We start from the raw sequence: 15,286 nt of genomic DNA, 5'->3' as shown, positions 1-15,286 counted from the left end.
TACTTTAAAAGCATTTTTAATTGCTAGAATTGTACCAACACTGACGGGAAGGGTTAATAATTTGAGACCTTAACGTGAAGATATCATCTCTAAACAGGGATGCCATTTGGATTGCAAAAATGATGGGAACACATCTGTCCTGGGTGCAGGGGGCTTGAAGGGGCGTGGTTTAAAAGGATTAGATGCATGTTTTCGAGTAATATCAATGGGAAACAATTAGTTTAATATTTATTATTGTAATTATTATCATTAGAAATAATACAATCAACAGAATAAAATACCAAAACTTCACTTTGTTTTTGAAAGATTGCATTAGGATTTAGTTTGTTTAGCTTGCATGTCCTGGCTGGGAATCGAACCATAACTGTAGGAACAACAGACTGAAACTAAGCTATTACACTACCAGGAATAGCAAACATTTTGGCTGCAATTTGTTTTTGGTCAACAACCAAACTACTTTTGAGTGGAGCACTCCTCTTGTTTGGATGTTTTATGTGTCTGACCTGCTCGTCATTCATATTGCTGCGTGGACGCCAACTCGCTCCTATCTCGCACCTGACTGCTGATTGGTCAGCTGCTTGGAGATGTCAATCATTGTCACGTTGGCAGCGCCACAAAGTCATAAGTGAGCCTGTGGGCGGGCTAGTGACACGTGACAAGTGAGCCTGTGGGCGGGCTAAAGGGACACGTGACAAGTGAGCCTGTGGGCGGGCTAAGGGACACGTGACAAGTGAGCCTGTGGGCGGGCTAAAGGGGCACGCTGAGCGGCAATTTCCGGCCTGGCGCAAATGTTCGGCTTGACGCGCCCCCAAATTTGTATTTATTTTTTATTTATATGGTATGGGTGTCCAAACTTTTTCCACCAAGGACTGCATACTTAAATTAAAGCCCCAAAAAAAAGCTAAATACTTATTAAACCTCTTAAGGTCCAAGCTGTTTGTTTACATGCTTTTTTGTATTTCTCTTTTCTATTTGGGCTTATTGGACCCTAATTAGAATAAAAACTAAGATTCATCTTTTGATATGATGTACTTAGTCCATAAGTAACAAACGTGTACTTCATGTTTAGTGACATGCTAATTCTTACTTTTTTCCAAATTCCATTGTTATACTCTTCTGACACCACTAGATGGCAGTATAAGTGTCCACATAAGCGGCATTAGACCCCAATTCAGTAGTGTACACAATTTTGGAAAGAAGAGCTAAAAGGTGCTGTCCACGCATGTGGCCAACTAAGCCTTTAGAGCAGGGGTGTCAAACTCAAATACAGAGTGGGCCAAAATTTAAAACTGAACAAAGCCGCGGGCCAAGGTTGAACAAATTAACCTTTTAATAGGGACCCAAACAAGTTTTGCATTGAATATTGAACAAGCAAGGCTTATATCAATCAATCAATCAATCAATGTTTATTTATATAGCCCTAAATCACAAGTGTCTCAAAGGGCTGTACAAGCCACAACGACATCCTCGGTACAGAGCCCACATACGGGCAAGGAAAACTCACCCCAGTGGGACGTCAATGTGAATGACTATGAGAAACCTTGGAGAGGACCGCATATGTGGGTAACCCCCCCGGATGTCGAGTGGGTCTGACATAATATTGTGAAAGTCCAACACATCAGCGAAAGTCCAGTCCATAGTGGGGCCAGCAGGAACCATCCCGAGTGGAGACGGGTCAGCAGCGTAGAGATGTCCCCATCTGATGGACAGGCTAGCGGTCCACCCCGGGTTGGGAGCAGAGTAGAAAAGAAAAGAAAAGAAACGGCAGATCAACTGGTCTAAAAAGGGAGTCTATTTAAAGGTTAGAGTATACAAATGAGTTTTAAGATGAGACTTAAATGCTTCTACTGAGGTAGCATCTCTAACTTTTACCGGGAGGGCATTCCATAGTATTGGAGCCCGAATAGAAAACGCTCTATAGCCCGCAGACTTTTTTTGGGCTCTGGGAATCACTAATAAGCCGGAGTTCTTTGAACGCAGATTTCTTGCCGGGACATATGGTACAATACAATCGGCAAGATAGGCAGGAGCTTGACCGTGTAGTACTTTATACGTAAGTAGTAAAACCTTAAAGTCGCATCTTAGGTGCACAGGAAGCCAGTGCAAGTGAGCCAGTATAGGCGTAATATGATCAAACTTTCTTGTTTTTGTCAAAAGTCTAGCAGCCGCATTTTGTACCATCTGTAATTTTTTAATGCTAGACATAGGGAGGCCCGAAATCAAAACGTTACAGTAATCGAGACGAGATGTAACGAACGCATGGATAATGATCTCAGCATCGCTTGTGGACAAAATGGAACGAATTTTAGCTATAGTACGGAGATGAAAGAAGGCCGTTTTAGTAACACTCTTAATGTGTGACTCAAACGAGAGACTTGGGTCGAAGATAATACCCAGATTCTTTACAGAGTCGCCTTGTGTAATTGTTTGGTTGTCAAATGTTAAGGTGGTATTATTAAATAGATGTCGGTGTTGAGCAGGACTGATAATCAGCATTTCCGTTTTCTTAGCGTTGAGTTGCAAAAAGTTAGCGGACATCCATTGTTTGATTTCATTAAGACACGCCTCCAGCTGACTACAATCCGGCGTGTTGGTCAGCTTTAGGGGCATGTAGAGTTGGGTGTCATCAGCATAACAGTGAAAGCTAACACCGTATTTGCGTATGATGTCACCTAGCGGCAGCATGTAAATACTAAAGAGTGCAGGGCCAAGAACCGAACCCTGGGGAACTCCGCACGTTACCTTAACATAGTCCGAGGTCACATTGTTATGGGAGACACACTGCATCCTGTCAGTAAGATAAGAGTTAAACCAAGACAAGGCTAAGTCTGTCATCCCAATACATTGTAATATAACTTTATAGTGACATGCAAAATGGAGTTTCAAATAATAATAATAATTAAAAAATATCAATGGCATATCAAATACAATTTAAATAAAAATTGAATGCCTCTTTTCTATTTGCAGCCTTCTGAGGTAAATATCAACACTAACTTTTTCCACAGGCTAATACATTTTAAAATAAAATAATGAATAAACCAACCATTCAGGACTTTAAACTGCTCAGTTTGCAACACACTGATCTAATCTGATGTGCCCAAGCCAGATACCTGGCATCTTTTCTTGGATGCTAGTTCATTAATGTCGGGGCTCAGGTTCAGGCAACCTTCATTATCGAACGAAGGTGTTCATCAGTCATTATATCTCGTAGTCCACCCGGACCACAGTCTTGGGGGCGTGCCTTAAAGGCACTGCCTTTAACGTCCTCTACGAGCTGTCGTCACGTCCGCTTTTCATCCATTCTAACAACGTGCCGGCCCAGTCACAAGAAATGTGCGGCTTCCGTACGCACACACATGTGAATGCAACGCATACTTGATCAACAGCGATACACGTTACACTGAGGGTAGCCGTATAAACAACTTTAACACTGTTAGAATTATACGCCACACTGTGAATCTACACCAAGCAAGAATGACAAACACATTTCGGGAGAACATCCGCACCGTAACACAACATAAACACAACAGGACAAATACCCAGAACCCTTTGCAGTACTAACTCTTCCGGGATGCTACAAAATACACCCCCGCTACCACCAAACCCCCCCACACACACATTGTAGCGTCCCGGAAGAGTTAGTGCTGCAAAGGGTTCTGGGTATTTGTTCTGTTATGTTTATGTTGTGTTAAAGTGCGGATGTTCTCCCGAAATGTGTTTGTCATTCTTGTTTGGTGTGGGTTAACAGTGTGGCGTATATTTCTAACGGTGTTAAAGTTGTTTATACGGCCACCCTCAGTGTAACCTGTATCGCTTTTGATCAAGTATGAATTGCATTCACTTGTGTGTGCGTGCAGAAGCCGCACATATTATGTGACTGGGCCAGCACTCGTTGGACTGGATGAAAAGCGGACGAGACGATTTTCGGGAGGGGCACTGAAATTGGTGAGTTTCCCGGGGGGGTTGGCAAGTATGAGAATTAGCGGTGAATGCGGTGTTACCGCGGCACCGCCGCTGTATATAATCGGCGGGCCAGCTCTAGTGTTAATTTGATATCGCCTCAAGGGCCAAGTGAAATTACACGGCGGGCCAAATGCGGGCCAGAGTTTGACACCCATGCTTTAGAGGTTTTAAAGACAAAACTTTGTGTTATATGTGACAAAGCATTAGTTATTAGAGACAAACTGTCAAACCTTTTTCCTTTACATCTTTTTGTTACTTTTTCTTAAATTGTTACTGTTGTTTTTATGTTTGACTTTATTTGGACAATAAGCGGGCCAAAACAGCAGCAGGTGCAGGCCAAGGCGCTAATGGCTTTGGACTTTTCCATTGTTGACAGTACTTGAACAAAGTTCGGAGTGTCCAATTCAGTTTTTTTTTATTCTAATGTCACTTTTGTTTCTTCGGTTTGAATTGTTAAAAAACGAACTCACAAGTCAAAACAAGCACTTTTTATTTCATTACGAACTTGACAAGTTAGTTCAAGTTCAACTATCGGTAACAGTGGTTCCTCGGTTGTCGTTCGCACAGTAATTACTTCCCGAAGGTCAAAGACCAAACTGCACAAAAAACGAATATTTTGAAATGAAATGACTAAACATTTAACATCACTTTGAATTGTATTGATACATCTTTATTAAAGGCAGGGGAGATCCCATTGTACTTAACTAGTTTGTTTTTTAAGTCAATAGTGTTTCTCACCTTCTTCATCGAAAGTTCCATGGTGGATTATTTTGCAGTCTTAAAAGGTAGCGAGACTGTCGCCAACGCGTTGGATTCTTTGTCTGGAGCCTTAATTCCACGGAAGCAGGAAAACAGAATCACACGGAAAGTGGGGCGTTCACAAACCGAGGTACCACTGTAGGTTCCAAACATAAAGCCACACAGCAGCTTTCTGTGAGTCATGGAGGGTTACGACTTTGATCCTCTCACAATCAAGTACATGTAGTTATAGCAGACCCACGCTTTAGTTGGTACTTCATACCATGCACAACTAATGTGAGCATGCACGGGATCACCTTTAATGGGAGACCTGTAACCACCCAGCTGCTGCAAGGGAAAGACAAGTATTGACAACACATTATAGACACACAACAAAAACCACACGGAAGCAGAATGTGTTTAAAAAAATCACATACTTTTAGAAAGAAGAAGTTACACTGTAATAATCATGGATGCAAACATTACTCAGACTAAGGATATTCTGCTCAGTTATGTGGCATGTAAAGTAACAGTAATGTTGTAAACACCTCAAAGTTGTGGGAAAAAAAAGCACAGTCAGCATCTCAAGATGTTGAAGGAAGCAACATGAAAGCGTGGATAAAAAGGTTAGAGCAAGAGTGGCAACATGGCCCATCTCTATTGTCTACAGTAAAAAGATAGTCTTTGGAAATGATTTAACTCTCAAGTGTTCTCTTTGAAGAGGGTGCAGTCTCACACCCTCGTGTTGCTGGGTAGACAGTAGATGGCAGCAAAGTACAAACTAAACACTGAGGAGTCCACAGTATTAATAATAATTAAAATAATAAAATGGGCGAGATCACAGCAGACCTTTATCCACTCTTTGGTGCTGCTGCTAAACCTTTAAGGCAGTTTCCTTAATGATAAAGTGCATGAAGGCAGTAAGTCATTATGACCTCAGATGTGCTGTAAGATCAGTCATAGAAACATCCAGCAATTGACATTTTAGCAGCCTGGCATCTCAACTTGCTTTTGGCCTGGATTTAACAACAAGAAGCTATTCAACTGCCGAATAATGAAAGGAGAATTATAAGTGAGAACGTGCACATTGCCATATAAACCAAAACCAGCAGTATGTATAAAAATCTGCCCTCTGTCTGCAGAAAAAATGCAATGTGTGTTCAAGCTTAAAAACAATCAGACTTGATCCAGAGTGTGCATTTGGAAGTCTGTTTTTAACATTCTATTTATGACTTTTGATACATTTTTAGGATTAGGAAATGTCTTAAAGCCTGTTTATGAGTGTGATTGTGTTACCGGTCTGAATCTTTCTGCACATTTTTGATGCTACCTTGAAATCAACACATTCTCCATAGAGGTGTGCTGATCTGCGTTTGAAATAATGAGCACCTTGGCGTTTTTTTCCCCGTGAGATTTGAGCATCTAGATGAGGCCGGCTTGCTCCTGCAGCCACAACATTAAAGAGCCCTGCCTGCTCGGCACGGCCTCCATTTGGATCTGCAGCAGGACGTCGAATAAAACCAGCAGCAGGGGCAAGCTCATGCTCAGTAGCTCATACATGAACACATAGTCCTGGACATTGTCCCTCAGGTGTCCAGCAACCGCCCGCGCTGCACTGCGTACGCGGCGGGAGACACGGCGCGGGGCGCTACACACCGCGTGCGCCACACTCAGCGGCCAGCTCAGCTGCTTCCTTACGAAAGAGCTGAAGGTACCTGCTGCAGGGCGGCTCTGCAGCTCCGACGCTCGGGACGAGGCGACGCCCTCTTCATTAGTTGCACATCGCCTTTGAACTTGGCTTTCAAAGGGATCCTGGAACAAAGACATTTGATACTTAATAGAAAATATTGGCAATACAAACTGTGCTGCAATGTACTTACTGAGCGGGCAGACAGATTCCTATGCAAACCATTGTGACGTTGCCCAAAGTGAAGCTTGCAGTACAATTTTCCTGTCAAAACACCTCAATGTTAGTGTCAATTGTGCTTAGTGGTCATTACTTAAGTAAAGGTCTCTCTAATGCTGACATTTGCACTTATTTCATAGTTCTGGACCTAATACAATAATAACAACAACTAACAACAATACAATTGCTTATATTCCATCAGTGTCGGAGAGGAAACAAAGTAGTGGTACCATGTTGAGAGTCAAAGGCATGTGATCCCTGGCGCAGGGTAGAGCTGCACTTGGCGCAGCGGAAACACTCCCGGTGGAAGTACAATCCCTCCGCACAAATCCTCTCCACCAAATAAACTCGCCGCTCACAGGAGTGACACTTTTCACTCGACTGGGGGAACGGCTTTTGGACTGAGCTACCCTGAAGAACACAAAACACCAAAAAACAAATTTGAGGACACGTTATGCAAAACCAACATGTCTTACTTGTTTTTGTGTATGTGGGATCTGCTTAAGTCCTGAAAATCTCAACTCAAACCATGTAGGCATGGCGGAGATATTTACAAAACAATCTTGTCTTTCTCCATACTTCTTCCAAACGAGCCGATTGGAATTTGCCCAACTTGTGACATCAACAGATATTTCCATATATGGTAGATGTTTACCTATAGAGTTTTGCGCGAGTCCGATGTTTTAGTCCGACCCTGTACTGATGAATAAGCTTCGTCTTTTTCTCTAACCTCTTGTTGTGGGGCAAAACAGCTCGTACATGCACATGCATTCTCCGCTGCTTCCATTTATACTACAAAGAGGTGTATAGTTCCAACTTATTATATCTGTCAGTAGACTCCATATGGAAGCGCTATTCGCACATCCTGAAAAGACGTCAGAAAGCGGTCTAAAGACAGATAGTCTGTTTTGTGTCACTTTGTTATTGAAATGAAGATTAATTTAAAAAAAATCTTCTTATTTACTACTTTGTCATAAGAGAGCACAGCGTGTAGATTCAATGTGCACAATTTAATATCTTTGTTGCTCAGATAGCAATGTTTATACAAGTTTAGATTGGGGTAAATGGGGAAAGATGTTAATGTGTTTGGTATTCATCTTAGCATTAAAGCTAGCTAGCGATTATTTAGCTTATTATAAGCACACTAGCTTTTTTCTCTAAGAAATTAGCAGTATCACCAGTCCGTGAGTTTATCAAAGAGCCGTTATCAATCACGGTTTTATTTTCCTTTTAATTTGAAACGGTCGGGTTTTTAACGCGGTCTGTCCTAAATACTAGTAGTCGTTACATCCCTAACATCCATGTTTATACTTAAAGAAGTAAAAGTACTTTCAAAACTGGGCCAGATGAAATATTTTCAATCATAACAACATAACATAATGACATGCATTATTACCAGCTACTCATAGTTGGTGTAAATTGCACTATGTACACAAATACTGTATATATGCTCAACATGTATTTTGTATGTACGGTATTTAAAACAATGCTATAAGAACACTTTTGAAATAAAATAAATGAAACATATGCATTTATTTATCCATACAACAAGAAAACGAGCACAGAACCTCATATTGAAGAAAGTTTGTAAATGTGCACTTCTACCAAAACTTTACTTAGTCTTAGATGTTGTACACGTTGTACACGTATGAGTTGCAACATTGCCTCTCCTCATTTATTAAAGAGACTATTTTGTTATTGTTGTGGTGATAGATGTATCGTCTGTTTACACTTGTTTGACAGTTAAGTGTTGAAATGATAACTGTACAGTTAAAAAAGGTTTTATGAACGTAATCGTTTGGATGCTGTAACTAACTGTTCAGAATATTTCATTTCAATGACACGTTTTGAGCTTCCACTGTCCTCAGTCAGATGAATGCTTGTTAGGAAATACTGTGCAGTAAATCCATTTAGAGAACTTCATCCCATATGTTGAACAACTTCAAACAGTCCTCAGCCCAAACAGCAGGGGGGGACACATGCTCGTGGAAGATGGTTAAGTCAAAATTATGAAACCTCATTTATTTACTTAAAAATATCTCCAACAAGTAAAAATAATAATAATGTAGCATGATAAACTGCAACCACTGAAAACTGTGTTGCAATGGAGCAGAATGCTTAAGATGGGAGGAGTAGTGAGAACCCACAAAAAAACCCACCAATTGCGCTCAAAAAAAAAAAAATCAACACTTTCCTCCTGCATCAGAGCTGATTGAAAGCACGCATGCAGAAAAAGCAGACACAGCAAAGCCAACGTGTGAAAAAAGATGCTGCAGCATTTATTAGTGTGGGATTTATACTGTAAAAAGATGCATAAGAGGTATGCTCTCCTCTATGTTGTACCATCACACTTCAAACTAATATTCAGGGAGATAAGTCAATTTTGTCTTCATTACAAACAAAAAATAAGACACACATTAACCGGTCATGCAGTATAACTTTAAAATACCCAGCACCACGACATGAGGCATATAAGCTTAGTGCAGGTGTTGAGCGCCCAAAATGCCACAAGTGTCCAAACATGCAAGCAAACACAAGCCAGGGGAGGGGGTCAAATGTCGAGCATACAGTAGGATAGTCACCTTAATAACAACAGATCTGTCTGCTGAGATCAACCCGCTGAGGTGATTTGCTTTTTCCTTTATGCTCTTTGACTGAAACTCTCTAGTTTGTTGTGACTGAGCTTTTTTCTAAAAATCACAGAAACAAAACATCAGCTTCTGCCCAAACTAAGTTTAAACCCTTTCAGACATATGAACAGTCCACAGCTTTTATGCTAGGCTTATTGTAACTTAGAGACATAATTAGGGCTGCAAATCTTTGGGTGTCCCACGATTTGATTCAATATCGATTCTTGGGGTCATGATTTGATTCAAAATCGATTTTTTTTTATTCAACGCGATTCTCGATTCAAAAACGATATTTTCCCGATTCAAAACGATTCTCTACTCATTCAATACATAGGATTTCAGCAGGATCTACCCCAGTCTGCTGACATGCAAGCACAATCTGCTTAATCGCACAACGTGAGAATCGCGATTCGAATTCGAATCGATTTTTTTCCCCACACCCCTAATATATATATATATATACACACATATATATATATATACACATATATATATATATGTATACACACATTATATATATATACTGTATATATATATAATATACATATATATATATATATATATACACACGTATATATATACATACATACATACATACATATATATATATATATATATATATATATATACACATATATATAATATATATATACAGTATATATATATATATATATATACATATATATAAAATATATATATATTAAACTGTATATATATATTTTATATATATGTATATATAATATATATTATATATACACTATATATATATATATATATATATATATATATATATAAAATATATATATATATATAAAATATATATATATTAAACTGTATATATATATATATAATTATATATATGTATTCTGTATATACATATATATATATGTATATATAATATATATTATATATACACTATATATATATATATATATATATATATATATATATATATATATATATATATATATATATACTATATATATATACTATATATATATATATATATACTATATATATATATATATATATATATATATATATATATATATATATATATATATATATATATATATATATATATATATATATATATATATATATATATATATACACTACTGTTCAAAAGTTTGGGGTCACCCAAACAATTTTGTGGAATAGCCTTCATTTCTAAGAACAAGAATAGACTGTCGAGTTTCAGATGAAAGTTCTCTTTTCCTGGCCATTTTGAGCGTTCAATTGACCCCAAATATGTGATGCTCCAGAAACTCAATCTGCTCAAAGGAAGGTCAGTTTTGTAGCTTCTGTAACAAGCTAAACTGTTTTCAGATGTGTGAACATGATTGCACAAGCAGAGTTTCCCACACATTCATTTATTTGTGGCGGCCCGCCACGAAAGAATTACGTTCGCCACAAATAAAATAAAAAATAAAAAATAAATAAAAAATTAAAAAAAATTTTTTGTTTGTTTGTTTGTTTTTTGTCCTCTCCAGCTTCTCAGGCAAATCATATAGTTGATGTAGATGCCCATATCGGCTGTTCAGATTTACTTTACAAAAGAGAAGTGTAGGATACTTCTCTTGTTGCCTTATTTGTATTTGACTTTATTAAATGTATTTATATTAGAAACACAACATGTGTATATAACAAAGGGTGCAAAGTCTGCAGGCAGTAGGAAACACATGGTTAAGTGTAGGGAATAAAACTGATGGCAGTCTAAAGTTCAAGATTTTTGGAGCTCTTTGTTCAGTGGATCAGATGTTTGATGAAGCTCTGTGTCTATCTACCACCACTACTGTTTTCTGTTTATTTGTTACTGACTGGCAGGACACCTCTGCCTCTGTTTCACTTTATGTTGCTGGTAAATAATATGGTTGTAGTAGTAGGCTAAAGTTAAATTATTTAGTATGCACTAATTAAAGGGGCAGAGCTTTGAGACATTTTAGCTTTTATATTTTATAAGATATATTTTTTGTAAGAACCACAATTAATAAATATATTTCAGTGAATAACTTATTGTTCAAATCTGTATATAAATATGTACATAAAGTGTTGTAATTATATTGTAAAATGGATGGATGGACGTTTAAAACAAAACTGTTATTATTAATTAGTAAGTATACATTTCTTGAGCCTTTTTAGAGAAAATCCAATCATTGTAGGAAATTATGCAAATTAATCGATGATGTCATGGTGGCCACGCCCATAGCCACGCCCCCACCGCCACAGGTATCTTGGCAGTTTATGGGAAACACTGCACAAGGGTTTTCTAATCATCAATTAGCCTTTTGAGCCAATGAGCAAACACATTGTACTATTAGAACACTGGAGTGATAGTTGCTGGAAATGGGCCTCTATACACTTATGTAGATATTGCACCAAAAACCAGACATTTGCAGCTAGAATAGTCATTTACCACATTAGCAATGTATAGAGTGTATTTCATTAAAGTTAAAACTAGTTTAAAGTTATCTTCATTGAAAAGTACAGTGCTTTTCCTTCAAAAATAAGGACATTTCAATGTGACCCCAAACTTTTGAACGGTAGTGTATATATACACACACACATTTAATTTTGCAAAGGAGTCCAAAAAAGTCATAGAATTGCCAGAATTAAGTGTGTGTTTGTATATATATACTGTATATATATATATATATATATATATATATATATATATATATATATATATATATATACACACACACACACACACACACACACACACACACACACACACATTTAATTCTATGACTTTTTTGGACTCCTTTGCAAAATAGCAAACTACATTATCACCACAGAAGTTTTGGGTTTAACACTGAAGCTAAGTGGATATGCTAACAATCAAATGATTAACCAATAGAGCATCTTGTCAAAATCCACAAAAACTTGACTCAAGAAACTAATTTAAAGGTTTTTTTTAGCTAGTAATGTGAATATTAAACTAGCCAGACCAAGCCCTAGTCTGCGGCTAGGTCTGGGGCCAACCCGCTCCACACACATAAATTTAGATGAGCCAGTAATCTGCCACAACCTGTGCCAGCCAGGTTTGTTGGCCTGCTCCTGCTATGGTCCAGCTGCAAGGAGTAATTAAGGGCTGACATCACAATCTAAATGTGCACATTACTAAAGGTATAATCAACTTTTCTTCGTGGGCCATCACAAGATGCAATAGGCTGAAAAAGGAGAAGTGAAATGGGGGGATTAAAAAAGGAGTGAAAAGAAGAGGACTGTTCACCTCACAGATGAGTTCATCCACCTCCTTGAGGCGCTGCAGAACTCTCGACATGAACGTAACTGTTGAGTGGACAGAGGGTGTGGTGCATGACGTACTCTCTGGTTCTGGCGGGGTTTTGGCCCGTTCATATGTCTGAGCCACATGTCTGAGCTTCACAACAGAGAGGAAGCACTCAGGCTGAGGCGGCAGCTGCTGGTCTTTGTCTCGTGCCTCGCCTGGCACACATACCAACTTTTGTGCTGCATGTCTGATACGGACTTGAAACTGAAAGTGATGATAAACACTGGGTCAAGAACTCCAAAAGAGTTTAGGGGTCACTGACATAAGAATTCTGGTGGTTTTACATGCTTCACACCATCCTTTTACAAAGTGAATGTAAGGTAGGCCACAGCAGCTGCGTTACAGTCAGCTATGTAAACCACTACATTACCAGAGGTTATGTCTTAGCCCATGAATTAAAACAATATAAGTGCTTTTTAACTATATTTGGATTGATTTCCTTATGTAATCAGCTTTCATTTTGAGCTAAGCATTGAAGATGAAATTGTGTAATCAGCTGAACCAAGTATTATTGCTGAAACTGTGTTTTTGTTGGGTTCAACAACTCTGCATTACACCTTGTGTGCGGTCTTAAGGCAGGGCAGTGGATGTTTTCCTCAACAAAGTAATAGGTGGCAATAGGTCTACTTTCAATGAAGGTAAATGTGGATGTCAACAGTATTGACACGTGCATTCCACAGTATGGCAGGAATAAATCAGAGGTCCACATCCTTTTTTGCACCAGGCACCAGATTAATGTGGGCATCGTTTCATTAACAGCCCGTCCGTCCACGTGTGCCAAATAAATACAGCAAAGTAAGTGCATGAAAAATACAACTCAACATACTGCTAAATATCAAGGAGCCCTGGGCTTGTTTCTTTGCAATGAGATGGTCCCCAGCAGGATGACCATACTGCCGGGAACTGCAGATGTAAATTAGCCTTTGACTACAATCAGGCACATTTAAATTTTATATGTTCATTAATGTGCATTGTCCCATGTAACAAAGATATAAGAAATGGCGACTTCTTATCAGGAGATTTATTCCGCATCTATGAAAAAGCTTATTGGTTTGTCGAGGGGGACAGGCGGACGTTAAATGGGAACTGCACTTTTTTTGGTTTTGCCTATAATTCACAATCCTAATGAGAGACATGATCACATATGTCTTTTTCGTAAATAAAAGTCAGCTTACAATGGAGCCATTGGGAGCCATGATGTCATTGCTTCTTTTCCGACCATAAAACCCAATAAATAACCATCCAAAAACCGCCAACAATACTACATTTAAACTGAGGAGTTGGTACACTTTGACAGACAATATAAACCTGGAAATGGCGAGAAAGACGGTCAAAAGATGCTCGGTTGCACACACCTTTTTTTTCCAACCCTTCACGAGGATTATGAGTCATTCCTCATCTAAACAGGAATATATCAACATCCTAACAGTCGGCATCCCAGTGAGAACAGACATTGTACAGTAAGTGTTTGTTTTATTATTTTCGTAGTTCCTAGTTTGAATTTCTTGTTTACCACTTAGCAATACTGTTACATAATTAGCACACACCTTCCAAAGCCTGTAGATCATCCTCCTCATATTCAGTCTAAAAAATATAAGGTTCTGGATCATTTATCCCAAAGTAGTCTTTGATGGCTCTCATGAAGTCTGTTGTGATTATCAGTAGTGATGTTGTTGAAGGAAAAAGGAAACGTTAAATTGCTTTATAGGCAGGATAGAGCAACTCCCATAGGCTCCATTGTAAGTAGACTTTTGATCGCATTAATTTAATATTTAGAATGCATTAAAAAAAACAAAATGTGTTCTTGTTTTACATAAGGATTGTGAATGATATGCACAATTTTAAAAAAAAGTGCAGTTGCCGTTTGAGTCGGAGAAAATGCGGTCATTTATACCTGGTAGCAAATGCGTTACAGACCGGTACAGGTCCCGGGACCGGTGGTTGGGGACCACTGTTCTAAATGACTGAGCAGCTGAGAAAACAACGAGGACATCGCAAAGAAAGCACACGACCTAAGAAGGCAAGGGGAACTTCATCAGTTTAATAAGTAAAATATATAAACTCATTATGGACGCAAAATAAAAACAAAATTCCCCTAGTGGGTCGTTACAAAAGGAAAGAAAACAGCAGCGTTCACCTGACAGACGAGTTCATCTACCGCCTTGAGGCGATGCAGAACTCTTATGCCAAACGTCAGATGGATGCATTTTTTTTCTCAAGTCTCTCTACCAGTGGAAGTTTTTAAAATTCCTTCACGCTGCCATCATTCTCATTAAGATTTATAGAGCTTGTCTGCAAGTGTGATAGTTATGTTGTACAATTGCAAAGTCTCTGCGGCGAAATCTCAATGACTAATGAGGGAATTTGACATATGCTGATAAGGAAAATGAGTAAGGGCTAAAGAATGTAAAAAGCCACCAGTATGTTTTTAAATAGCATTCTCTGATGCATTACAGAATGCAGATCAAGAGAAACTATGCTAACTGTGTTCCTATCTTCACTCCAAGAGTCCAGGTGCAAAGGTCTACCTGCAATTCAGGAGGCGGTTTGGGCGGAACAGGAGGCGATACTTTTAAGTGCACGCACTCAGCAGGTCCGAAACTATGAACAGGAGATGATCTCTCACAGTCTGACTGAGATTTGGCAGAAAAGTTGAAAAGTGAGTTAATAAAAAGAGGCACCAGAGCTGCGTGCAAAATACAAGAAAAGATGTTTAGCAGCGGTGAAAGGAAGAAGGTTTTACTACTACATTAA

At 38.6% G+C, this 15,286-nt stretch overlaps 1 protein-coding gene across 10 annotated transcripts in view; it reads right to left on the bottom strand.

Moving 5' to 3' along the window:
* Positions 1–3,941: 3,941 nt before the first annotated feature.
* Positions 3,942–15,286, bottom strand: part of mical2a (microtubule associated monooxygenase, calponin and LIM domain containing 2a) — a 72,171-nt gene continuing 60,826 nt past the window's right edge. For 4 of the 10 annotated variants that reach the window (XM_062028447.1, XM_062028437.1, XM_062028419.1 and 1 more), the window contains 6 exons: positions 15,061–15,165; positions 12,473–12,736; positions 9,190–9,297; positions 6,838–7,018; positions 6,582–6,652; positions 5,081–6,513 (listed from right to left, as the gene is read on the bottom strand). In XM_062028447.1, coding sequence (XP_061884431.1) covers positions 6,124–6,513; positions 6,582–6,652; positions 6,838–7,018; positions 9,190–9,297; positions 12,473–12,736; positions 15,061–15,165 — 1,119 coding nt within the window. In that variant the 3' untranslated portion in view covers positions 5,081–6,123. Of the gene's footprint in view, positions 5,050–5,080; positions 6,514–6,581; positions 6,653–6,837; positions 7,019–9,189; positions 9,298–12,472; positions 12,737–15,060; positions 15,166–15,286 lie in introns of those variants that run through there. The other 6 variants (XM_062028485.1, XM_062028477.1, XM_062028467.1 and 3 more) reach the window with 6 other exon arrangements.

This window comes from Entelurus aequoreus, linkage group LG02 (assembly GCF_033978785.1).
Source record: "Entelurus aequoreus isolate RoL-2023_Sb linkage group LG02, RoL_Eaeq_v1.1, whole genome shotgun sequence".
NCBI classification, from domain to species: domain Eukaryota; kingdom Metazoa; phylum Chordata; class Actinopteri; order Syngnathiformes; family Syngnathidae; genus Entelurus; species Entelurus aequoreus.
Note: the sequence above shows the minus strand (reverse complement) of the source record. Positions and strands in the feature narration are given on the sequence as shown.